General features: G+C 44.3%; 1 protein-coding gene across 1 annotated transcript in view; it reads left to right on the top strand.

The window, feature by feature from the left end:
- LOC112564559 (adenylate cyclase type 1-like) overlaps window positions 1-24,867 on the top strand; it is a 73,626-nt gene extending 48,759 nt beyond the window's left edge. The window contains 19 exon segments of the mRNA XM_025239448.1: window positions 325-452; window positions 8,033-8,191; window positions 9,004-9,145; window positions 11,867-12,040; window positions 12,635-12,684; window positions 13,779-13,920; window positions 15,171-15,268; window positions 15,613-15,697; window positions 16,107-16,128; window positions 16,131-16,201; window positions 17,052-17,305; window positions 17,586-17,706; window positions 17,996-18,115; window positions 18,496-18,623; window positions 18,625-18,640; window positions 18,794-18,892; window positions 19,464-19,581; window positions 20,209-20,333; window positions 20,578-24,867. Coding sequence (XP_025095233.1) covers window positions 325-452; window positions 8,033-8,191; window positions 9,004-9,145; window positions 11,867-12,040; window positions 12,635-12,684; window positions 13,779-13,920; window positions 15,171-15,268; window positions 15,613-15,697; window positions 16,107-16,128; window positions 16,131-16,201; window positions 17,052-17,305; window positions 17,586-17,706; window positions 17,996-18,115; window positions 18,496-18,623; window positions 18,625-18,640; window positions 18,794-18,892; window positions 19,464-19,581; window positions 20,209-20,333; window positions 20,578-23,376 — 4,851 coding nt within the window. The 3' untranslated portion in view covers window positions 23,377-24,867.
- Window positions 24,868-25,657: the final 790 nt, after the last annotated feature.

Genomic DNA, 25,657 nt, shown 5'->3' with positions numbered 1-25,657 from the left:
CCGTCCTTCCCTGTGTGTTTATGTATTCCACACTACATGCATGTGCCCGTGATGAACGGAGGTGCTGAATGCCCCACAGAGGTCAAATCATTACTTTGCTGTACCTTCGTGCTTGAGAGAGAGAGAGAAAGAAGTGAATATGATATAAGAGAGGGAAGCGGGGAGAAAGAAATTAATGACATGGTGATGAGATAGGCAAAAAAATGTTGTTTTGCTCTGCAGCAACGAGGGCATTAAGTAAGGTAGAAGAAGGAATGTTGAAACAGAGGAAAGAGAGAAAAAATATGAGAGTGTAACCCGATATTGTTTTCTCTTCCATCACAGAACAACCACTGTTTGCGGATCAAGATCCTGGGCGACTGTTATTATTGTGTGTCCGGACTGCCCGAGCCCCGCGCTGACCACGCCCACTGCTGCGTGGAGATGGGACTGGACATGATTGATGCCATAGCGTGAGTAGAGCTCGATGTGATGCTGCAGTGATGTCATGTTGATACGATTGGAAACGGGAATCCTCTTCAGTGTATGATTATCATTTGGTCATTGAAGGGATACTCAAGGCTTGTAATAAGGCTGTGGTCAAACGTTTCAAAACTATATTTAGTTACAATATATAGCACGAGATCAACACAGGAGAAATAAAGGATTTGTTTCTCACTTAATTACCACTTATTAGCACTTTTTCCGTTGCCGATGTTTATAAAAGTTGAAAAAATCCAGTGTAATCGACTCTTGTGTCCTTCCGCCGAGTAACCACGATAGCTTCCCGAGATGGTCAAGCAGACGAGTCTTCTTGTGACGTCAGAGTCTTCTTGTGACGTCAGTCTCTGACAGGAAGTGTCTGAGGTCATTGCGAAGATTTGACGTCATTTTATTCGTATGACGCACTCTGTGTGTAAGGCTTGTAAGGCTCTGTCTGTCGGAAACTGATGAAAAGACAATTTTGAATCTTTTCCATCTTTTCGTGGCAATCGGGTGCAGCACATTCTCGAGGCATGGTTGTCACTATGGAAACCACACGTCATAGGGTCACGTGACGGAGAACGAGACTTCGTGGAAGCAAAAAAAGAGTCCCGTGTCATTTCTCTTATTAAACACGACATTCTACTAAAAACCTTTAAAGTTTTCCACATGAACACACATATAAATAGACGAGATTCAAATGTATCCTACTCTTTACGCCATTCTAAGCAGTTTTATTTTGTCTTTACAATCCCTTTAAGAGAGATATTTATTTATTTGCTTTAGGCTTAGAGAACTTTTAAACTGTGACATTCCATCGTTCAGATATGCTCTGCTGCATGTGTTGTTATCGTTATAATTATCTCTCATCGTTATGGTTGGCAGGGATAATATCAGGGATGAAGCATTGATTAAAATAAAAGGTGTCTGTGTTGTCGGGTGGCCATCTCGGGTGTTTGTCAGTGTCGCGGGGGTAGTGGAGGGAAAGTATCCTTGCAGTCGTGACTTGTAACAGTAGTGACATTGTTTGTGACAACAGTCTCTCCTCCACATTCTCATGTCTTCACCAGATCCCTGTTATTAAAGCTATTGTTTCCATTTATTCGTGGTAATGACACTCAAGCGACATTTCCATTGGAGTTTGCCCGTCTGACATTCACTCATACTCACCGTGTGGGAAGGTCTCCAGGAGGTCGGTACTCGTGTTGAGGACACTGGCATCGCACAGTAGTAGGACAAACACTTTGAACTTTTCAAGACCTGGTATAGTCCTGTCTTTATGTGTGTCCGTTCAAGCACGAGCTGATAACTCGACACGCAAGTAAACAACACATCGAGAGAGAGAAAGAAAGAAGTTAAAATAAAGATTGAGAGACTTCAGACACGCTTGAGAGCGTGGCGCGTGATGAAAGTAATGTAGTCCTGTGTGCAGTCTGGTATTGACAAACACAATACACTGACGGTTTACTTCAGCATTTAAATGCCTTTACCAATGTTTTTATTGTCATGTAGATATTGGTTGTTGCTATGAATAGTCTTTCCGACTCGTGCTTGTTGCTGTAGACAGCAAAATAAGATTTTTGTGGTGAACACAGGAGGCAGACCGCGCATTCATCTGACATTTAAAAGACGATTACAGAAGTAAGTGCACTGCGCATTGATACATGGGCCTGTTCTCACCGCCCTTGTTCTTCAATTATCTCTTTGAATGTTTACAAGAATCCGCCGTTTCCTCCCTAGTCCCCGATATATTTGTTTCTGTCACGTGAGTATAGTATATCCACTGGCTGTAAAAGGAGCTCTGGGCTTTAAACAGAATCCTGTAGTAATGTTCTTCCTGACTGGATGTTGAAGACATGTCTGTCACGTGTCATCCTGTGCCAGAGATTTAATTAGAGCCTCGCTGTCTCCTGACTGCTGTTGTTATCGAGCTCGGTGTTCACAGGCGCTAATGGGCGCACAGCGGCACGTGGATTAATTATCTGCATTATTTACATTATTTACTGGAATAGTCTTTAGAAAAGGTTGATGTCACGACCCAGGGTCTAAATTAGTTTCCCTGGAATAGATGATAGGCTTCCATGAAAGGGAATCGCTAAACTTGAAACTTTGCTTTGTTTATTTTCTTGTTTTGTTATGGTGTGCTGGCTTGTTTTACATTGACAACTGATACTTCCATAAAGTCTGACTTGATGTGTTTTTATACATTTCTTTTCTGGTTTGTAAGAAAAGATAGTAGTTCAGAAGTTTCAAGGTTTTAACTCTTACTATACTGGAGGTTCTAGGGTCTTCTACTGTTTCGGGTTTTGTTCAAAAACCTGTAGATCGAACGCAAATATATTGTAAAACTAGACTTGTTACATTCCAAACTAAAGAAAAATTAATCAACATGTGTGTGAAATTAAAAAGAAAAGCCAGAGAAATCACAGAAATTGTAATATCTTTACTTTAATTATAAATAATAGTTATTAAAGAGGCCTGCTGAATGGTAATTGTTAACATTGCAAAGAAGGATTTTTTTTTTTTTTTGCCTCAAGACAAGACATTTTAGTCATAACATCGTAATATATGTTCCTGAGATTACCACAAGTTTATTAAATTCTAATTACACTTACCTAAGATATAGCTGTTTAATTGTGTATACTGTGTTGCTGGCCTTCTTTAGTTTGGGTTGTCACACAAAAGCTTTCTTTCCAGTACAAAATGATGATAAAATAGTCTAGGTCTTATAAATTGAACTACAGCAAAATTTCTTTTTGTAAAATTAACGCAAGATGTGTTATCTGATACATTATTACTAACTGTTAGCTATTGTAGAAAGTAAACAAGAATTTACTTGCGTGTCTTGGTCACGAACAGTGGTTGCATTGTTTGGAGAAATAAACTACTTTCTTTATCTTGTTCCACATTCTTTTCACCAGAGAGAACAAAAGAGTCATTGTCTGAATAAAAACTTTCAGCATCAGAATGGAAATCTTTGACATCGGAAAGAAAGAGCCGCTCACAAACCAACTTGTGAAGGCAAAAAGAGGAAACCTCGAGGTCCTGTTTTCATTCACTTTATCTTGCACACATTTTTTAATGTTACTTGAATACAATTGCATTAATTTAAATCATTTAAAAATACTCCTAAAATAATAAAATAACATAAAGTAAAGTTGAAAAATAAACTGTTATTATATATTGGGCGTCATTCGATTTGTATTTTCGAAATCGAGGGCGACGTATAGTGAGAGTTGAATATTTGTGATTTTTTTTTTTTGAAATGGAAACGCCATTTTACACAGAAAAAAATTCATTTTAAAAATTGAGAAACATGTTACAGTCATGTATTGTAAAAGTTGTTTATGATTATAGCCAGCCATAAAATACAGGTCTTCCAGTAAGCAATTTCAAAAATATTTTGTCTGCTAAAAAGATAAAAGTGCGTAAAAGAATATATTTTTCGAAGTTTTGTTCAAAGACCTAATAGATGAAATCAAAACAGAATTAATAGCATGTAGATATTTGGTTTTCAATTTTCGAGCCGTGTCTTAATTGGTTTCAGAAAGATGAAGGTAGTAACTGTTATCATCTGATTCACACACAGTGTCTTCGGCTTAGATACATATCTATAGAGAGAGACTGCATGAGTCAATTTAAACTGTTATGTGCATACAACATTAAGAAATATTATTGAAATGTGTTTTCAAGGTTTCTGGGTGGAACAAGTACTGTTGCTTGCTGTGCCTGTATTGATGGCGAGATTATTTGTTTATCTAAGTGCTTGAGGTGCACTGTAAGTAAAACATAAGTAGAAGGACACATAGAATAAGGTGAGACCAGAGCATGGGGACGGCTGGATGGATGGACGTGTGTATGGCATGCCCATGGTGTGCCATTCAATAACATTGTGGCTGCCTCGCCTGATAGTTTCTAGGATGGAGCGTTTGGCCTCTCCGCTCCGCCAGTCGCTTATATTATTTGCTCAGCCCCCGCACTTTCCCCCCGCACTTTCCCCCGCAATGTCGGCCCGCAAGTGATCAAATGATCAAATCAAGGTAGGGAAGTGTGGAATACCCTGACAAACCCACGGACCGAGGACACAGCTTGACAAATCTGCATAAAGCTGGCAGCAGCCGCCAATTCCACGCTCCACATCATTTCTGAAGCAAGTCGGCATTTAAATGGACTGTGGTGGACCTGGCTTCTTGTTGCAAGGGAAGCCATTTTCCTTGGAAACATAAAATAAACAAAAACCAAAATAATACGGCTGCACATGGAACATCTTGGGTAATAAACGTCTGTGATGGAGATTGTACCAGGGCATGGAGGGTAGTCGCAGACTGTTGGTCATGGTGATTGTCGCCCAGGGATAGTCGGGGTAATCATCGTGATGAAGATGTATGTAGTCTACAAAAAGTCAGTTGATGAACTCCCAGAGACACTCGTATTCGGGTACTGCACTCATCATCGGCATTGCTTTTGTCATCAAAATCATCGTCTTCACGCAGAAGATCGCAGAAGTAGAGTATATTAACTGAGCTTGCTATGGAGGCATTGTTGTGTTTATGTGTAAACTTTCTGTTTATTATTAAGTCATCAAAAATGCTTATAAGAATTATATTTGTAAACATATTCGTGAACACCGCCCACTTCTCTTACAAAGCAATCTGTGGTTGTCTGAGAACAAGTTTATTTTCCTGCCTTCCTCTCAAACCATGGTAATGTAATCATCTTTGGCGATTAAGTAAAAAAATATTAACATAGATCCCAAGCAAGGAAACCCGAGTGAACACGTGGACGTCGCCCAGGAACTGTTAAAAAATGTTCTTAATTCTTTTTAAGAATGTTTTAATTTCCTCTTTGAAATGTTCTTAATTGTGTTTGCCATAGAAAAACCTAAAGCTTTGCAATAAAGATCATTCTACCCGCTGCTGCTTACCATCGGAAATAATTAAGCGACTGCTCTCGCTTAGAGACACGCAATGAAAGCCGCGGCCAGCTTCCCTTCATGTTTCAGCCATCACTGTGTTCAGCCGACCGTGAACGAATCTCGTGACCTGCCAAAAGCAAGTTGTGGTGATTGCATTGGTCTGTAAACAAAACACGTTTTCACCGTTATGAACTGCAACCGGATGGCGTACAAACAATTTCCCACCTGAGGTCAGCAACACCCGTCAGCATTTTGTTGCTCACTGAGATTACAGCAAGTCCCTGGTGATCACAGGGTCAGTGACCTCCTGGAATCGCCACGGTGTCTTTAAGGGTCACTGATTATAATTAAGGGTCACTGATTAACCTTTCTGGTTTCACTAATCACTACTGTCACCCGGTTCAAGTCAAGAAACCAGAGCGCGCCCATGGGAGCACGAGTGAGTGCAGCTCAGCGTTGTCTCGTGTGTATGTTAGGGAGGGTAGGGAGGGTAGTGAGGGAGGAAGGTGTGTCTGATCATGTCTCTTGGTATCTCGATCTTCTGTTAACCTGTCAGGATTGTCCCAGCAGTCGGCCAGCTTGCTGGAGGAGGTGTAGCCGGCACTTTAGAGTGGCCACACACCCAGCAGCAGGGGGTCGATATCAAATTACCGGCACCGCCGTGAAGATGGCCTCGTTCTGGTAGATCAAGGGGAACTTGTCTAATGCTCCACCGTTTTGGGCTCCATTCGCCCTCGTGGGTTCCGCTTCCTGCAGCCACTTGCCCAGTGTCCTGCTGTTGCCGGGGTTCTCTGTCTCCCCTCTCAGCATCCTCACAATCGCGTGTCTGGTGCTGTCGAGAGCGAGGCTAGTTCTCTACAGACTGTAATGTGTGAAAAGCAGGATACAAAGCTGTCTGTCGGGGTTACAGTAAGGATCTTGGATTCCAGGAAACACTTTTTAGAAATCTAGAGTCTTAGAGACGGTAATAGCAATGACCCCGCATCATCATCATCATCATCACCATCACCACCACCACCACCACCACCACCACCACCACCACTACCATCATCATTATCATCAACAACAACAATTGCCCATCCCCTTTCACACCTCCGTTTGTACTTTTATCACAGTCGGTGCAGATGACTGCATACACTCTTTGCCCTGCCATGACCTTTCCGCCATTCGTGTAGCACCGGCTGGAGTTGGAGAGCTCGCTGATCTCGACTTTCACTCTTTCCAGACGCACCTCGAAATTTCCTCGATGCTCTGTCGGAAATCTTATCTGCCGAGGCATCAGCACTGAAATAATTTAACAAGGTCAATCTTTTTACTGGTGATTCACGCATAGGTATGCCGTATATTATTATACATGTAGTCTGAAATAAAGGAGACATCGAGTTTTAGAACACTTACTTTTTATGAAAATGACGATCGCTCATTACCATACTGCTTTTTTAGTTGTATGCCGTGATATTTTGTACATTGTGAATACACTCGACCGAGAAAAGTCCAAAAGAAGGTATAACATGAGATAGCAAGGGAATCAGAAGAGAGAAAGCGAGAGTCGCCTGCCCTTGTGTTGGGCAAGAGATGGCGGAGGCAGGAGGGAGACGGCGCCATGCAAGGACGCTCAGTAATCAATTTAGGCAGCGACTTGTGTGTACAGAGGCGATAGGGGGAAAATATTGATGAAGCCCTCCGTGGTCCTGCCGAAACTGTTGGGAGAAGCCGACAGCCAGACGCCCTCTCCTGACAGGCGGTGCCTGACGGCTCGCTGGTGGTGCCTGACGGCTCGCTGGTGGTGCCTGACGGCTCGCTGGTGGTGCCGCACTTTCTCATCCAGTCCATGGACACGGCGCATATGCGCGCGCATGTAAAGCTTTCGCAAAAGTTTCACTGCGAGCTCAAACATTTTTCAGGAATGCCATTTATTTCTTTTTTTTTTTCACGAAACATTTTGCAAGCGTTGGCCACGAGCTGGCTCGCACGCTTCCGGCGGTGAACCATTCTGCAAAGTTCAGGAACAAAGTCTGTACAATTGTGGTTTGTTCTTGTTTTTTAGTTTCTGTAGTTTGGTTTTAACAAGGACAAGGACAATGACCAATAGTTTCCGATAGCCCTAAAGTTTTCAGGGGTTTTTCTGTCTGATAATGGAGTTGTTTGCTTCCATCCTCTGTTGCTGAGTGGAGGTTGGAGCCTGTACTGCAGAGACTATGGTCATCACGTGATCAATTATATTGGTTCTCGTTAATGATATGTTATACAGAGTCAAGAATTGCGGTATACACGTGTATGTTTGGCTGCAAAGTTCTCTATAAAATCAGGATATGTAGTGGGGTGATGAAAGGAATTCTTTCCATAAAGGCCCTTGATCAGTCGGAAATTCATAATTTACAAGTCATCAGGTTAGCAACATCGGATTAGCTTTAAGGGGAAAAAAATCACATTTTCTGCATGATTAAACGATCTCTAGTTCACAAAAAGCTGTGCCTCTCCCTGTAGGATTGAGTAGGATTTAGAAGGACCGCGTTTAGAAACAGTACTCTTCCCTAAAGGCCGATCACAATCTCATGTCGTGAAGGTGATGAATGTGTTTCCTGCTGTTCACTTGTTGACTTGTTGACCAGCTGATTACTTGTTTACCTGTTGTTTACCTGTTGTTTACTGCAGGTCTGTGTGCGAGCAGACAGATGTGCAGCTGAACATGCGCGTGGGGCTGCACACGGGGCGCGTGCTGTGCGGGGTGCTGGGGCTCAAGAAATGGCAGTACGACGTCTGGAGCAACGATGTCACCCTCGCCAACTACATGGAGGCCGGCGGCATTCCGGGGTGAGAGCCGCATACAGAGCTTCCTAGAATCACAAATTGCCTTTGACAAGCAAATTGCTATATGTTTTCAGCAATAAAATGTTATTTTTGTGTCTTGTTGACGTATGTTTTGGTTTTATTGAAGGCAGCTGTTTTTGTTTATTATCTTTTTGCTCATGTCCTGTCGGATTCTGATCATCATGTCATTGTTTTCTATTTCACCTTACATTTTCTTCCTGTTTATAGTTTATGGAATGTTTTTGGGAGCTCTTTGCGTAAGCTCTTTCATCTAAGCTATCTCCCTGATGCTCTCATTGGTGTCGCCTCTGTAGCGCCACGTCCTGTTTGTTCATTAAGTAACGCCCATTGCCAATTAGTTCCACCGGAAGCTGCGAGGGGCATGTACATTAAGACATGTCCGAGGTATTTTTGCTACGCTGCGATTACTTTTGATCGTTCGGATCATATATGACCTTGTTTTCTTCCTCTCTTCCCACCCTCCTTCACCGGAGATACCCGCACTCTTTGTGTTCTGAAACCGTTAAAAAAGTCAAACCTATTTTATGCCATCACTATCCCCATCGGGAACTGAAAAAATGTGATATGCAACCATGCGAGTAAACACTCCACGACTCAATTGGTGTACATTTCTTTTTCTTTAGTTATGCGTTTTATATATATATATGTTTACTTATACCTATCTCTTTCTGTATGTGTGTATATATATGTATGTGTGTGCGGGTGTGTGTGCTTGTGCTCGCATGTCTTCCTCTGCCTGGTCTTTCACTGGGTTACTACTTGTCTCACTTGTTCATTTAATTGTTTGCCACAAGGCGGGTGCACATCACGCGGGCCACCCTGGAGCACCTTCACGGCGACTACGAGGTGGAGGACGGCAATGGCGGCGACCGGAAGGACTTCCTCCGGCAGCACAACGTGGAGACGTTCCTCATCAAGACCAAGCATCCACGGAAGGTAGATACAGGGCATGAGAGAAACTCACTCCACGTGTATGACTAGTGTGTAGCGCCCCCTAGCGATCAATAATAGCAACAAGAAGGCGGGTTTGGGATGTAAGGCAGGCGCTTAGAAATGTCAGAATTCATTTAACAGATTGCTCATTTCTTGATTGGTTTGGTAATACAGAAAATGTGTTTTAGTCTGTAATCTGTCGCCATTGAAGTTTTGCTGTCAGGTGTGTGGAGCTAGTGGCTAGGACAGACTTCTGTCAGCCAATACTTTTATCTGGGTTTGTGATTCAGATTTACTTTTGCGTACTCACAAGCGAACATGCTTATTTTTTCACTAAAGGACAGATAGACACACACACAGAGGCACGCACGCACGCACAAACACATACACACATAGGCACACACACACACACAGGTATCCACCCACACACATTTTGACAGTGACCGGTCGAGCAATGTTTTCACGATGATGTCCTGTTCCTCTCACAGCCTGACGTGGAGATCGTCATTGAGAAGCCGAGGCGGCCATGGAAAGTTGGTTTTTCAGTTCATTGGTCCACCTCCTTCTTAGTCTAGTCTCACTCTCTGTCTCTCTGTCTTGTCCCCTTCTTGGTGTCCACTACCCTGCACTACAACTGTGTACATTCCACTTGGTCTCACTGCATCCTTCGACGACCTTTTGTCTCACCTTTCTGGTCTTGAAGAACACCTTGTCAGTTGATTCTTGTCGCCATGCACATCATATCCCCCCAGTACCTGGAGGAGGCAGTTGGTAACGTCCATCTAACAGGGAAGATATGATCTGAATGAACTCTAACCTCTGGAACGTGTCCTTCATATGCTGATCAACAAATTGTTTTTCTTCTGAATGTCTACACACCTACAGATCCTCTTTAGTCATTGTTCGTCTGTCGCTTGTCTTTTGTCTTTATCGACTCCTTTCCTCTTTTGATGGCAAGCAACAGTAATTGTATGTCTGGAGGTGAGCTGCACTTGTTGATGCACTTTGGCTTCTGTGATTATCTTACGACTGTGTCCACGACCTCGCTGTGTTGTGTTGATGATTGGTGTGGTGGTGATGTTGTTTTGCTGAGGATTGTGGGAACTAGGACGACAGGGTGTCAATCAGAGGTTAGTGCGCACTACCTCAGCTGAGCACTTGATGTTGTTGATGACAGTTCTCTATTCGCGATCGACGCAGTCTGCTGTGGCAGAGTTTGTTTTACCATCTGTCTTGGCACCAACCGTCTCTGTGGACATGTGAGCGGATTGTTTGTGGCATTGGCGTTGTGTTTACTCAAGCTACAAGGTTATTTAAAACTAATTTTCTCTCTCTGTCTCACACATTGTCTCACTCCTTCACCCACCTCCACCCATCCTCTCTCCTATCCATACCCGAGCACCCACCCACCCGTTAACTGAGTCAAGAACTCAACAAGTTTATTTACCATGAATCAGCTCCTGTGTCTCAGGTCTCATTAGACTCGCTTGGCTGCTCACAGAAGACTGCTCAGGCAGAAAATCGTCAACAAGACGAAAGAGGTTTGGTGGGGACAGGAAGGCAGGTGAACATGGCATAAATCACTCCGCCATGCTCGGCCATGTACGAAATGTTGATAATGTCGTCTCAGGCATAATGACGAGAATGCAGAAGCAACGCGAGATCTCGTAAATCTTTGTTTTTTATTTTTAACACAGCGACAACAGTTTCTTGGTTTCTTTTTATTCTGATAAGTTATCGAGGTCTGTGGCAGCAGTAAACAAATTTAAAGCACGTGGAAATTCAGTAGTGCACAGCATCTGTGCTTAAAACATTCAGCCTCCCTCTCCCTCACCACTTTTATCTGAAGGTTCCTCCCACCACTGCCTCCCACTCGTGTCTGTCTACACATCCCTTTGTGTGTCATCTATTTTTAAAACAATTTTTAATTTCGTGGATCCTATAAACTGAGTTAAAAGCTTTTTTTTAATGTTTTTGATTAATTAAAAATAGACACCCTGTCAAGTGAAAGAAAGTAAATATTACAGAGCTCGCTGGTCTTACATCATTTAGTTTCATCTCACTGATAAAAGCATTTTCGGCATTTTCTTCACCGAAGCCGCGCGGTGAAGTCTGGATGAGAGAAGAATAAACAACATGAGCTTAATTTAGACTGGGGCCATGTCTGTTTTATTTGTACTGGCTGTATATTTTAGTTTAAACTGGTCCCCCTTAGAGTCTTCTTTATTTACACTGGGGCACGATGTGATGTACATTTGTCCCTCGTCTGCTTTGTCCTGACAAGTTGGCGCAGCAACGCCGCGAGCTCCACTCCAGCATCACACGTGGTTCTCCTCTTCTGTTTAATTAATTGAGGCTTTTCCGAGTTATTTTCGGAGATGCTGTAAAATTGGACCGCAGTCATGATATTTAAATCTTTTTCCCGTATTCCAGTGTTTTGTATTTATGCCTAAAAATCAATCCTTTGTTATGTTATGTCTGTATTTATTACACTTTCTAATGGACAATACTTAACATATCAACAAATGTTGCTATACGTGGCATACACGTGATTAAAAAAGTAAAATAGAGTGTATTAGACGTCATCAGCTGCATTTATTACCTGTGTCATCAAGCCTATTAGACCTGTCACCAGGTTTACACCATATTAGATGGAAATATTACTGTCCTGTACTCATTTGACGTGTCGTCAGCTCGCTGGACGTGTCTTGATGTGGGTTGCAGCAGCACACATCACTGATGAACCGTGACCTGGCGGGGCTGCGGCCCAAGAAGCTGTCGTTCAAGGGCGTGTCCAGCTGCGTCATCCGCCTGATGCAGAGCGTCAAGTTCAACGCCGAGATCCCCTTCTCTGACGTCCTCACGCCCTCGCAGGAGGAGCGCAGCTGCCACAGATGGGTAAGCAGACGTCAGTCAAATGTTGGGTCAGGTGCTGACGTCCTGTCAGCTGCGCATGCGCCGTGAGACGTTCGTTGTGACCGCTATATTCTCCGATGATGTCGTTTCAGCCGACGCAGGACAAGTAGAATTGAAGAAGCCTGTCAAGCCATTGTTTCGCTGTTTCTGATTGCCGTCTGGAGAATTGGTTAGAAGTGAAGTTCTTTTCGCTGCTGACAATGTTGGGTTGTGATTATAGCATTACAGGCTTTCCTTTTACAGACAGGCTTCCTCACATTTTCTCCTTCCCTCCATCCCCACAGTTAGCCCAGCTCTGTACCGCTCTCTCTCTCTCTCTGTCTTTCTCTCTCTCCCGTTCGTCTCTGGCTGTTTGACTGTGGTGGGGGAGGAAGAAGGAAGAAATGAAAGGTGTGAGAGAGTATTATAAAGATACTTATGTATACGCATTCTTATCGCTGATGTTAAAATAACGACGAATACTTTGCTGACGTTGACTGGCAGCACCGACTGTTTGTCTGTACCGGCTGTGAGCTTGTGAGTCTTTCATCGTGTTTCTTATCAGAAGCTGCACACTCTCTTTTCTTCCTCTCACAGAGCATAATGGCGACAGTCAGCGATAAACTACGGAAACCTTTTAAAGAGAGGTAAATCTAGCTTCTGAATTTATCATGTGTTGCATTTTGAATAAAATTAGTGTTTACTTTTTAACTTTGCCTTTTTGCTGTGGTGTTTATCTTAGTTTTCTATTTAGGTTTTGAATCACCGTTGCTTTTCTCTTACTCTATGTTTCTCTGACACATAAACCCCTCCACACACTCACTTTATGAGATCCCACTAGATGCCCGGACATTTTTACTAGTCTCTCAACATGTCTGCAAGTTCTACCTGCACCGTTAGATTCCATCACATGACTTCATCTTCTTATTATTCTTAGCGCCATCTTTTTCTTTTCACATCAATATTCCGTTTTTCTTTAAATCCACTTACTCTTCTGTTTTCTGATTTTTGTCTTATGAGTTGTATTTGTAATACTGACTAAACAGAATTACCTGCTGGGTGGCATGAGCTTAGTCACTGTAAACAACCGTGTTTTTCTCTGTTTTCCTCTCTCTCTCCGACCGAGGTCTCTATTTATAGCGGTCTTCCCAGGTGATTCCAAATTCTTCAAAGTCTAACGCCGGTGGTAATTTGCTAGTTGAAGGACCAACTCTTTGAAGCCTCCGCCGACATTTTGGGGCATGGCGGGTGTGGAATGGAAGTGCAAGTCAACACAGGTTGATCTTTAGGCATCGCTGCGTGGGCGCTCAGAGATAGAGAGTGAGAAGGGAAGAAGTAAAAAGAAAGAAGAGCAAAAAGAAAAAAGTAAAAGCGTGGCTGTCAGTGTGTCCCTGGAGGACGTGTTGCCTGTCAGGATGTCAGTGTGGGCGGGGGACGAGGTTGCTGTAACTAAGGCTGGATGTGAGGATGTACTGAAGGACTTAATACGATCTGCGTTGCCTTCGGTCCTGGTGTAGAGCTGCTGGCAATCTTCACCTGTGTTAGGAAAATGTCGTTACCAAATCAACGGATTGCCCTTTCTTTTTATTTACGAGTTACAGGACCTTCACTGTTTCGTCTTGAGATGTTGGATGTGTTTAGTGATTTAAAAACCTAGAAAGTAATGTGTGTGGGAGAAAGAGAGGAAAGGTTGCAAGTAGAGATGTTTACGATGTGACTAAAGTCATTCCACACACTGCAGGTCGACGTCGTCGTCGGGGCCCACTGACCGAGTGAACAAGTACCTGGCGCAGGCGCTGGTGGCCCGCAGCATAGAGCGAGAGAAGAGTAACCACGTGAACTTCGTGACCCTGCGGTTCAAAGCTACGCATAAAGAGAGACAGGTAGCTACAGAGATACCTGACCCTTAGCACATACTCCACCGAAAACATCTTTCAAATATCGCCAGCATTCCTCCAGCTTATTTATTTGATCGTGTATTTATTCCTGTTACAATATGGTGATTCTACTGACCTCAAAGAAATACTTACCGCCCTCGCTGACGTTGTTTTCATCAGATTAAGAAGAAACGACTGTGCTTCATTATTCAAATGTAACCGAATTTTGTTTTCAAATTGAGTCGGTAAATCCCATTAGTTCTGAGCAGACTGATTTATAAGATGGCTTGAGTTATAAATTTAGGCTTTCGGTTTTAAGTTGGATGATTGCAAACGCGGGTGGAATGTTAAAGATGTGAAATTTAATATTAACATGAAGCTGCTGTGGGTTTTGTGCCCTGAGATTTTCTAGAAAAAGAATGGTCTCAGTAAAATAAAATAAAAATATATTACATTCCGTTGAATAGCTTGTGAGTCTTGGAGGCCATCTTTCTTTTTTTTTTTTCTTTCTTTCTGTATTTTTTACGCCCACACACACAGATGCACAGTCTTTCTCTCTCCCCACACACATGTACACAGACGCAGAGGAACAGAGGCAAGCTCAGGTATAAACGAACACGCCTAAGATTAAGATGAATGGAATTTGGTGAAATGAAAGTTTATTCGCTTGGCTGTGAAAACGCCCTGATCCTGAATGTAAACAGAACTCCTGCAAATCCTCAGGCGCCTGGACCCGGCAGACGTTTCCTGTGCACACAGGTCTGCGGGAGGCAACCAGGGGCCGGCCCCACGACGCCTCCCTAGGCCCTAGCTGCATGGTCAGCGCCTAGCAGTCAGCTAGCACCCTTCTGACTGTGGAGCAGATGACTGCTTGGTGTTATCCATGCCACTAGCGGGAGGCGGAGTGCCTTGCATCTGACCCCTCCTGCTTGACGAGCGCTGTCGAGCGTTGTTGAATTACTCGCGCCATGGAATCTGTCCGGGAGGAGATGAAACTCCGGGCAGTTTATCCCCCGCTGACGACAAAGCAGAGACGGTGGTTTTGTCCCTTATTAGATCAACTTGTCAGTTACGCTCTTGGTTTGCTACATGAACGTTGTTTTGTTTTTATTTATTTATTTTGGAGGGAAAGGGAGAAAGTGTAGCAATTCTTTTTGCTGAGATGTTGTGCAATGAAAATGTTCTGTTTGACATTCGGTTGTTTGTTTGTTTGTTTGTTTGTTTGTTTGTTTGTTTGTTTGTTTGTTTGTTTGTAGTTCCAGGAATCTGGCGACTTTGCCTTTAGCGGGAGCCTCATCTGTTCATTGTTGATGCTGATGTGCGTGGCGGGTCTGCAAGCGGTGGTGTTACCGAGGTAACTGTGCGATTGCCATAGTAGTGTTGCCATGGTCAGTAGTGTTACCAAATCGTTTTGCCTGCGGGTGGGTGGTGGGTGTCAGTATTTCACTGTACTATGTACAATGCAAGTTTAACTGTCTGATGCTTTAAAAATATCCTGTCATCATTTTATTTGTATTGTATGATGTTGGAGTGTTATTTGATCCTGTGTAGAATGTCATTTTTTAATGCTGTGCAAGTCTCGTTTGGCGCGTTCAAGAGTTTAGTTTCATCATTTCACTTGTATTCTGTGCACGTGCCATTGCTTCTGGTTCACGGAACCACGTGATCATTTGTTTATTCGCCCGATTTCACATGCAGGACTCTTCTGCTGCTGATGCTGTTTTTAGCGGGCTTTACTTGGATTTCTGTTGTGCTGATCCTCATCCTCAGCGTTAAGCTGAAGGTTAGCACCTTTCACCATCTTCGAGCCTCTCAATGCAAGGGAGGCCACTGCACTCATCTGTGTGAGAGAAAGAGATAAAAACATGGATGTTGTTCGTGTGTGCGGACGTGCGATAGAGAGCGAACTGAAGTTAGTGGAGAGGCTGATTTAATTCAATTTGTTTGTGCAAAGAACACTTTGTACTTTGTATGCCAGTGCAGCAAGGGAGCCTACTGCAGTTTGGTTAAAGTGTATTTAAATCGCTTCACACAAATTTAAATATTACTGGTATTAGAACTACCTATAGTTTTGCAAATGTTCATTCTACGAATTAAGACAATTTGGATTTTCGTTTTGCTATACCGTTGTATTTAGAATTTTTGAGTTCGTCTTTCTTTAATTGTCCTCCGTTACTGTGGGGATGTTTCAGTGCACGACCTTTGACATCCGAAAGTCAGCGGCCTTCGTTTGTTTATTATCGTCACCAGCGTGATCCTCATCTACGTCATGGCGCAGATAAATGTGGTTTGTAAGCTTACGTACTTGTCAGCCGAGTGTCTGAGGATATTCCTCTGTCTGCTTTATTTGTCTCGTTCCTTTTATTCCCCACCTTCCCAGCTCTCTTCTTGGCCTTGTTTATTGTTGTGTCTGTGTGTGTGTGTGTCTCTCTGTGTGTGTCTCTCTTCACTCTTCCTCTGTTGTCTGTTTATCATAACAGTAGGGTGGTATGTAGCACCCAGACTGATGATGAGTTATAGTGAGAGAGGGATGATCCACCCTGAATACTGTAGTGAGCTGTGGCAGTTCTCGTGTTGTCTCGTGTATGAATGGTGTCTTGTGTCTGACGTCTTGTGTGCGTCATTTGTTCCACGTCACTTGTAGCAGGGGAGGGGAAGACGTCATATATAAGAAAAAGACGTCATAAATAAGAGAAAAAAGACGTCATATATAAGAGAAAAAGAGTTGCTCTAAAAATGGCCAAATGAGCGGGAAAAGACAAAGTCTTCTCCGCCATCTTCTTTATAACGCTCTCAGTGACGGTTCTCAGAACTTGTGCCTCTTCAATTAACCTACAAATCTCTCCATCCTCATTGTCACCTGAAGGAGGCTCGTCGATCGTTGTGTTGTGTGTGTGTGTGTGTTTGTAATAAATCGTGCGTATGCAAGGTAAGTGTACGTTCGTCATATTACATACAGTAACCACGATTTTCATCCTGAAAGTTGTTCTCCGTCAAAATCTCATTACTGCCTGAGCTAGGATACATGTTACCTCCATATATACAAATCTAGCTCCACTTTGCACCTCATATTCATTTCCAGTGGAGATGTTGCACCACTCTAGCTCAGTTGTTTTTGTTTGTTATGCTGTTTACAGCTGTGCTGCACGGGAGGAAAGTTCTTCGAGTTCCTGGCGGACGCGACCCCCGTCAGCGGCGACGACCACCTGACGTGCGAGTTCCCGCCATACATCTTCCTGAGCGGCGTGCTGTGCTGTCTGGGGGTGGCCGTCTTCCTCAAGCTGTCGGCGCTCGTCAAGATGCTTCTCATGGCCTTCACCTCAGCCACCTTCATCATCACCATGGAGCTGACCCATGATCAGCTCTTCGTCGACTTTGACCACAAGACTCGGTGAGTCCACAAGGCGAATTGAAAACTTTAGATTGTGAGGAAATGTCATGGAAAGAAAAATGTTGTCAAAAACTAAGATGTGCATGTACTTGTTCCGTATTTGTACATGTCTAATGCTGAATATTATTGTTCAGCACTTTCAGATTTCAATTGTCGCTTTTTCACCTGAACATAGACTAATGATACTATTCTTGTCCTCAACGCTTTCTTTCTTCACTTTTCTTTTCTCCTTTCCCCTTGTTTTGGGAACATGACGTCACAATGACCTTTGAACTCGCAGTCCACTCGTCCCCACCCACGTGATCGGGATCGTGGTGTTGGCCATCTTCACCGTGGCGCTCTACGTGCAGGGACGACAGCAAGAGTGGACCAACAGGCTGGACTTCCTGTGGAGGATTCAGGTAACGTGCTCACAAGGTGTTAATTAAAATATTTTATTTATTCGCTCGAGAAGAGGAGTTCATCAGCTTTTTTATTGCAATTTCGTGATCGAGTCGGAAAGTAGAATCGAAAGCACGAACTTTTCTCATGGTCTAGATCTTACTTTGCTGTGGGCTACTACTGTTACATTTTTTCTTTCATTTGCTTGAATCTTTTGGTAGTGTTTTAAATTATCTTAATCACTGTCTTTGCAAATTTTTTGTAGAAGTATGTGTTTATGTCTTAAATAGAAATATTTTGTCTATGCAGGCAGCGGAGGAGAAAAGTGAGATGGCAGAGCTCCAGAGCAGCAACCGCCGTATTCTGTGCAACCTGTTGCCCACTCACGTGGCTTCCCACTTCATCGACCACCAGAACAGAAGTCACATGGTAGGATCATTCTGACACAGAAGTCGCATGGTAGGATTCCCCTGTAACAGGAATCACATAGTAGGATCATCCTGAAACAGAAGTCACGTGGTAGCCTGGGGGCCATGTAGCCGCTCACATTGTTGAATAAGACTGTAATAGAGATTACAAGGTAGGAACACAGTTACAGAGTCATAGTCTATGATACAGAGAATTGTTGGAACCATCATTGTTCTGTCTACCCGTGCTGTTGTTGTTTCCCATTGTAGTGTTGTTATTAGTCGGTGGGTGAGTGGTTGTGTCTGGTGTTGTCTGTTCTCTGACTTGTGTGCGAGAATTGCCAGTATTCCTGTTTCTGCCCCGAGATGAACACGTGCCCTTGCGCGCAATTTGTTGTACAGGAGTTGTACAGCCAGCAGTACAGCAAGGTGGGCGTCTTCTTTGCCTCAGTGCCCAACTTCTCCGACTTCTACATGGAGCTGGACGCCAACAACCAGGGCGTAGAGTGCCTGCGAGTCCTCAACGAGATCTAGCGACTTCGATGAGGTCAGTCAACGACCCCAACCCTTTCTTAATTACAATTAATTCTAGAACCGATGATATAGCCAAACGCAGCATCCAAATCGTCACTTATCCTTGCAAAATGATGATGATGATGATGATGATGATGATTGATGATTGATGATTATGATGATTCAGTTGTTAGATGAGCCGCGGTTCGAGGCAGTGGACAAGATCAAGACCATTGGCAGCACCTACATGGCGGCGGTGGGGTTGATGCCGCACTTGTTGATTGAGGTCAGTCTCTCTTTTCCTGTCTTCTCAAAAAAATTGAATCGCTTCAACTATTTTTGTCTGGTGGGGACCTTAAAAGGTCAGTATGGGAAAACCACAAACATAGCAAATTAATTATTTTAAAAAAAAATTACTTTAAAATAGTTTTGGTGAGTTATTATTTCTAACTAAAAAGTAGGTTTCTATGGAGATGAGGGAGGAGTAAGCTGCAAGAGATATCCTTCAAGAGCTCAGACTAAACTAAAAACGTAAAGTTGAATTTTATTTTAAAGGCAGAAAATAGAGGGCATGGAGGAAGTCATTTATTTCACAAATAGTTAAAAATATTACAGTAGTAAGCTCTTATTCTCCAGTGAGTGAAAAAATATAACAATAAAATTATAGCAAATCAAAAGCAGAACACTTTCGTCATGGGTATCTCATTAGGGTGTTATTCAGTAACTCATTAAGAATCAAGCTGATTTTCTAAAAATCTGCCGATGTTTGCATCATGTCAGATTCTAAAGATTCAAATTTGATTAACTTTTTAAAAAAACCTTAACCAAATTTATTGCTTGTATTTCCCCCTCTTCAGGACACCGACGCCTCCGTTACAGAATATCTGACAGTGCTGGTGGAGTTTGTGATGGCCATGAAAGAGAAACTTCGCAACATCAATGAAAATTCCTACAATAATTTTTCCTTGAAAGTCGGTGAGGAGAAACACACCCAGTGTCATCGTGACCTTTATTTTTCTTTCTGATTCTATCAACTTTGCGCAGACTTGTCATTGCTGCTCTGAATTTATGAACACAGTTGAATATTTTCTTCTAAAGAAAGACTCCAGCAAAGTTGTTTAGGCCACTTGCATGAGATTTGTCCCAGCTGCACACCAATTCATGGAATAGATATTATTTAAGCCTTCCATTAAATTTTAGTTTTAGAGTAGAAGTTGTTTCATTCACAAATTGCCTCGACCAGACGGTCGGGCCGACTTAATGGACTTGGCGTGGTTGATCTGACTGGTGGGTGGTTCACTGGACTAGTTGTTTGTTCGCATTGGCTTAGTACACTATCCTCCTCCTATGATGATGATGATGATGATGATGATGATGATTGATGATTGATGAAGGATGATTGATGAAGGATGATTGATGATGGATGATGGATGATGATGATGATTGATGATGGATGGATGATGGATTGATGATGGATTGATGATGGATTGATGATTGATGATGATTGATTGATGATTATTGATTGATTGATGATGATGATGATGATTAAAAAAGACTTATTACTTGGACAGAATAATGGAAATGCTCCTGTTTTCACTGCAGGCATTAACATCGGCCCTGTCGTCGCGGGGGTTATCGGCGCCCGCAAGCCTCAGTATGATATTTGGGGCAACACTGTCAACGTGGCTTCGCGCATGGAGTCCACAGGCAAACCAGAACACATACAGGTACAGAACAATAACATATACAGGTAAAAATGTTCATATGTACAGGTGAAGAACATACAGGGATACAAAGTCAAACAGATACGCAAACACCCAGGCAGGCGCATGGCAACAGAATATTCAGGGGACGATGAGAGACGTTATAATGCTATCTACTAACGGACGGGGAGAGATGTTATGATGTCATACACTAATGGACGATGAGAGACGTTATGATGTCATACACCAATGGACGGTCGTGTTGCAGGTGACAGAAGAAGTGTATGCTGCACTGAGAGAGTTGTATGAATTTCGCTGCCGAGGGCGCGTCTCCGTGAAGGGGAAAGGAGAGATGATCACCTACTTCCTCCATTCCCGGAAGTTGCCGGACGCACGTTCCATGGGCGGCATCTCAGGGGCTACATTCCAGGATCCGCGACGGTCGCCCCTCACCCCAGACAGTCCCAGCCTCGCCAGGCCGTCGTCACGTGAGTCATGGGATGGAGTGATGCGACAGGGCAGCGGCTACAGCTTGCGACAGGGCTCGCTGACGTCACAGAGCAAGAGTCCTGTCTGCAGCAGTGTCAGCCCTGGATTAGAGAGACAACCCAGCATGGATTCTGGTCGCGCCAACCTGGGCACTCCCCCGGGCAGCTTGAACAAGAAACGACAGTGTTCAGTCATCGACAGTCCGCGAACAGCCTCCCGCAAACTAAGTGGTTCCTCTGGCACCAACCCCCTGTCTAACGAAAACCACATGAGGACAGATCCTCCGGAACTTCCGGCCATCCACTACATGAACATTAAGATGCACAGCAGCAGCCACAGCAACACTCCACCTGGTAGGGCTCGTCATTCGTTAGTGCAGAACTCGCTGTTTGATAGTTTGAAGGAAACAAACAACCAACCCCCAACCTCGCCGTCTCTGTCGCCAGCAAACTCGTTGCCTAGTAACGGCGACGACAACGGCGGCAGTCCACAAATGCAGTCACTTCTGCTGGGCTCATCCTTGTCTCGAACAATCGCAGAATCAGGATCTGTCCCTTCTACTTCTTTTAGCCGCCCGCTAGCTAGTCCCCCAGCAAGTAACAGGAGTTCAGTGGCCTCCATTCAGCCTTTGAGGAGGGTGAACTCTGACCTCGCGACTAAGCCTCCCACCCCACCTTCCTCTCACTCGTCCCCCTCTATCGTAAGCCAAATGCCAAATCAAGGAGGGGGTCAGTTCGCGCGATCCTCCCAAATGACACTGGGGAGCGGGATTGGAGTTTCTCCGATAAGGCAGCAAGTGCTGAAGGCACCGCAGGAAGAGATGATACCAGAGGACCCCGTGTTGGCTTACAACCAGGACAACACCGCACTTTTAAAAGAGCTTCCACCAAAAGAGATCTTACCGGGAGGCAATATGACGAGGGACCTCGGACAAGCCATCAGCCAAAACTCCCCAAACAGACCTCACTCCAAGCACACTAAGAAGCCAAGGCCGCTTTCCAACGGGTATTCGAGCAGGAACGGGAACGAGGTTCTCTTCAGTCAAAACGGTGCAACGTCATCGAAGAACGACAATAGCACCAATAACGGGACCTCCGAAGAAAGGTTCGTGAGAGGAGTGTACAGAGAACCTTTACACAAATCGCAGTCCACGACACCATCTCAAAGGAGCAGCGCCTCCTCCAACAAATCAACAGTATTTACAGGCACTGCAGACCCCATTCACGACTTGTCCCCCTCACCTACCAAATCCAGACCCCTGTCCGATGTTCGTCGCTCGTCCTCGGGATCCAAGGAAAGCAATTCATCTGGCTCCACACTGACGCCCACAGCCTCGGCCCTTGTAGTCAGCATCGACGGCAAGATGATGTCGATCCTGCCTCCAGCCTCAGGGGATGCTCCTCTTCCTATTCGACGTGTAAACGCGGACGACTACGGCTCCGCTGCCAACGGTGTCAAGTCCGACTGGGGTGGAGGCCGCTTGATTCTGTCCCCCAAGTTCAAGCGGCAGAGCTTCCCTTCTGCGTCGTACGGTAAGCGAGACTACGCCTCCTTTACTTCGGATGACGAGAGGGAGTCGATCAGCTCCCGCCAGATGAGCGACCACTCATCCATCGTGCTGTTGCAGCCTATAGAACTGAAACCGTCAAAGAATGCCTTTGTCCGCAGCCTGGCCTGTGACGGCAAGACAGATGGCGATTTGCTGAACTACATTTTCGGGTCTCCTTTCCACAGCCTGGACCGAGTTATTTCTCGCTCCAGCGACACCATTAACAGTATTCCTCGTTGCCCGCCGACGCCCAAGTTTCCCGTGCCGGCGACAGACAGTTCTTCGCTCACGCAGCTACTACATGAACTCACCGGGCAGTCATCACCCATGACGCAGGAAATAACACCATCTCCTCGCTTCGGGCGGTCGGAAGACCTCCGCAGGACGAACGGTCCAGGTGTAGGGACTTCTCTCGGAGACTGGAACTCGAGTCGCTTGCGGGGCAACGGGATCTCCGCGGCAGACGCCGAGCGCAGGAGGCGGCACCGGTTGTCTGCTGTGCCACTGGGAAACCCTGGAGACCGACAGTCCATCAGCAATCCTTACCAAGTCAAGCGACGGACAACTTGCAGCATGCCGCCACGGCACTGCCGCAGTCTCGATTACATCCCCAGCGACCGCGATGAAGCTCACGCCTCCAACACATCCTCCACCTGCGGCAGCCCCAAGGTGTACAACAAGCGACATTCCTACCTGCTGCCCCTCATCTTCGGCCAGCACCACGCGCCCCCAACCCACCTGGACACCATCAGTCTGTCGTCGCTGGCCTCTAGTAGCGAAATGTCGTCGCACAGCGACCCGGCCATTCACACTCATGACTCCGGTTCAACGGCTTACGAATCGGAATACGACAACTATCGGCCCGGCGTGGTAAGCGACGACGACTTCTACCCGCCGGACCCAGTCAGTGACGTCGACTTCGACCTCCTGGATGTGGATGACATAAACGTGGATGACCTCGCCCTTAGCGACCGGTTCAGCTTAGACATGCCGGTGCCGCGCTTCCAGAAAAAAATCACGGATGTGTGACCTCTCTGACCCTTACTGAAGCTTCTTTCCAGGTTTGCTGTGCCACATCCCAGAGAGATTCCCGCTGGGAGACCGAGAGGGACGTTTGACTGTTCCCTCACTGCGAGTGTGCAGGATCAGGTGCTTCGTGATGTTCGCCGACATCGAGGCTGACTCGTCTCGCTTGCTGCAGAATGTTTGGAATGAGAGACAAACTGTCGCGAAGTGATGGCGAATCTCGAGATTGTTTATCATAAAGTGACCACGTGACCTTCTCCGTCAGGTTCTGACGATTGTCCTATGCATGATTATTCCACTCGTTAGACAAGTGAGTCTGATGGTGCGTTTCGACGACATCGTGAAAGAGAGTTCACTTACAGCCCAACACAAGTAAAGGGACGTAATTTATGTGTCAGGGGAGACAACAGTTGTCTCCAGCCTGAAGGCTTTCACATGAGAGATGCTACAATAGTTATTTTATTCAGAATAAGAGAAGCAAAAAAATACATGGATGGTTGAACGTTTTGATTTGGGGAAGGAAACAAGTTGTTGTGACTGCCAAGCTCACTGTGAAATATTGTGAATAACAATTGTATAGCAAGAGCAAAGTTTTCTCGACATATTTATAGAGGTTTTCAGACTGCAAATACTCGTCCTTTTGTACATTTTGTTTGGATTCTGTTTGTAGGTGTTTTGTGCATCTCACGACTTACTTTGCCGTGGACAGTTTATGTTTCTTTTAAGTCAGAAAATCGCAGAAATAGTTGACAAGAGACGAGTTAACTTTTCTTCTGTTGCGTAGCAACCAGCAATAGCCCTGGCACTGTGTAGCATGCCTTCTGAAAAAATCTATAAATAAATGTTACCTGGATCACTTTATTCTACAATCCACAACCGCTGATTCTCCCCTTCCCCTCCAAAATATCTTTGCGAAGATAATATTTAGGGTGTGTTTTTATAAATCCCTGTATAAACAGTTTTTGTGATCATTGGTAAGACCAAAACTAAGCATGCAACCGTTATGCAGCAAACGTTTTTGATGCCTTGATTTTTGTTTTTTAATTGTGGGTTTGTCACAAGAAAACCACCTGAGAGCTAACAATTAGCCGAGAATATTGTTCGTGTGTGAGCATTCAGACCGAGAAAGGAATATGTGTAAGGGTTTACAATGTAGAGACGATCTGTTTATAAATTTGAGTTTCCAGTTCTAGAAGTATCCTAGGAAGCGATATTTATCTTCGTTCGTTTGAAAGTTTTACATTTCCTCGCCTCGTGTGCTTATTGTGTGAGGGTGAAACATGGAACTATTGCTGTCCTGACAGTCATCATGACCAGGGTCAAGGGCCAAACGTCTGCCAAAAACATTGAGACTGCTGGAGGGTGCAGCCGGTGTGAGTGGTTCACCGTAGATCAGAGAGCGAAACACGTGAGAAACTGGCGTTACCCAGGCAACGTCAATGTTTAGTTTGCCCGATCTTGTAATGAGCTGTATTAAAATGTGTCTGATTTTCACTGGTTTACTGTTTTTTCTGCACAGACTGAAAGCCCATGAGTATGATGTGGAAAGCACTTGGAAATTTCTTGAAAATGTACACAGCACCTGAGCTATCCACGCTATAGTGTGTGTGTGTGTGCTGAATAAAAGACACATTTGTGTGTTACCGCCTATCCCTGTCATAAACACAGACATATATATATATATATTTTTTTGATATAAATATTCCGGCTCTGGGGGAAATGGGGACACAACACTACGACTGCTAGACGTGTGCACCACGCCGCAGTGCAGTTACTCTCACGTGACATTTGATTATCTGCTGAACAATCCAGGTGCGACAGGTTGACGGTGATGTCTTGAGACCTGAGGAGAGAACAAAGGGTACTAAGACACACCACCAAAGTCATCCAAATACACAAACATGATTTTTACAGATTCATGCAGAAAAATACCTTTCTAAATTCATGATCAGGTGTTAAAATGTCCTTAAAAGAAACAAGCATCTGTTTGCTTTACTATCGTCTGTCATATGACTTCAAAGATCCGCATTATATTTAATTATTTATTCTGTTGTATTTATGTATTTTTCTTTTAGATCAGGATGTAAGTTGCCCAGTGAGTAATATATCTTTACTGTGTAAGGAAGGTGTTGTCTGCGACGGTTTTATATGGCTGTTGTGGCGAGATGGTGGATAAAACTGTAAAAGTATAAATATAGTTTAAATGCATATTGTATCACGTGCTGTTCGTGCAGTCCACCCGCCTGTCAGCCTGTGTATAGCTTGGCCCGGTACACCCCAGTCT

Source organism: Pomacea canaliculata, linkage group LG5 (assembly GCF_003073045.1).
Source record: "Pomacea canaliculata isolate SZHN2017 linkage group LG5, ASM307304v1, whole genome shotgun sequence".
NCBI lineage: Eukaryota > Metazoa > Mollusca > Gastropoda > Architaenioglossa > Ampullariidae > Pomacea > Pomacea canaliculata.
This window is presented reverse-complemented; position numbering and strand designations above follow the sequence as displayed.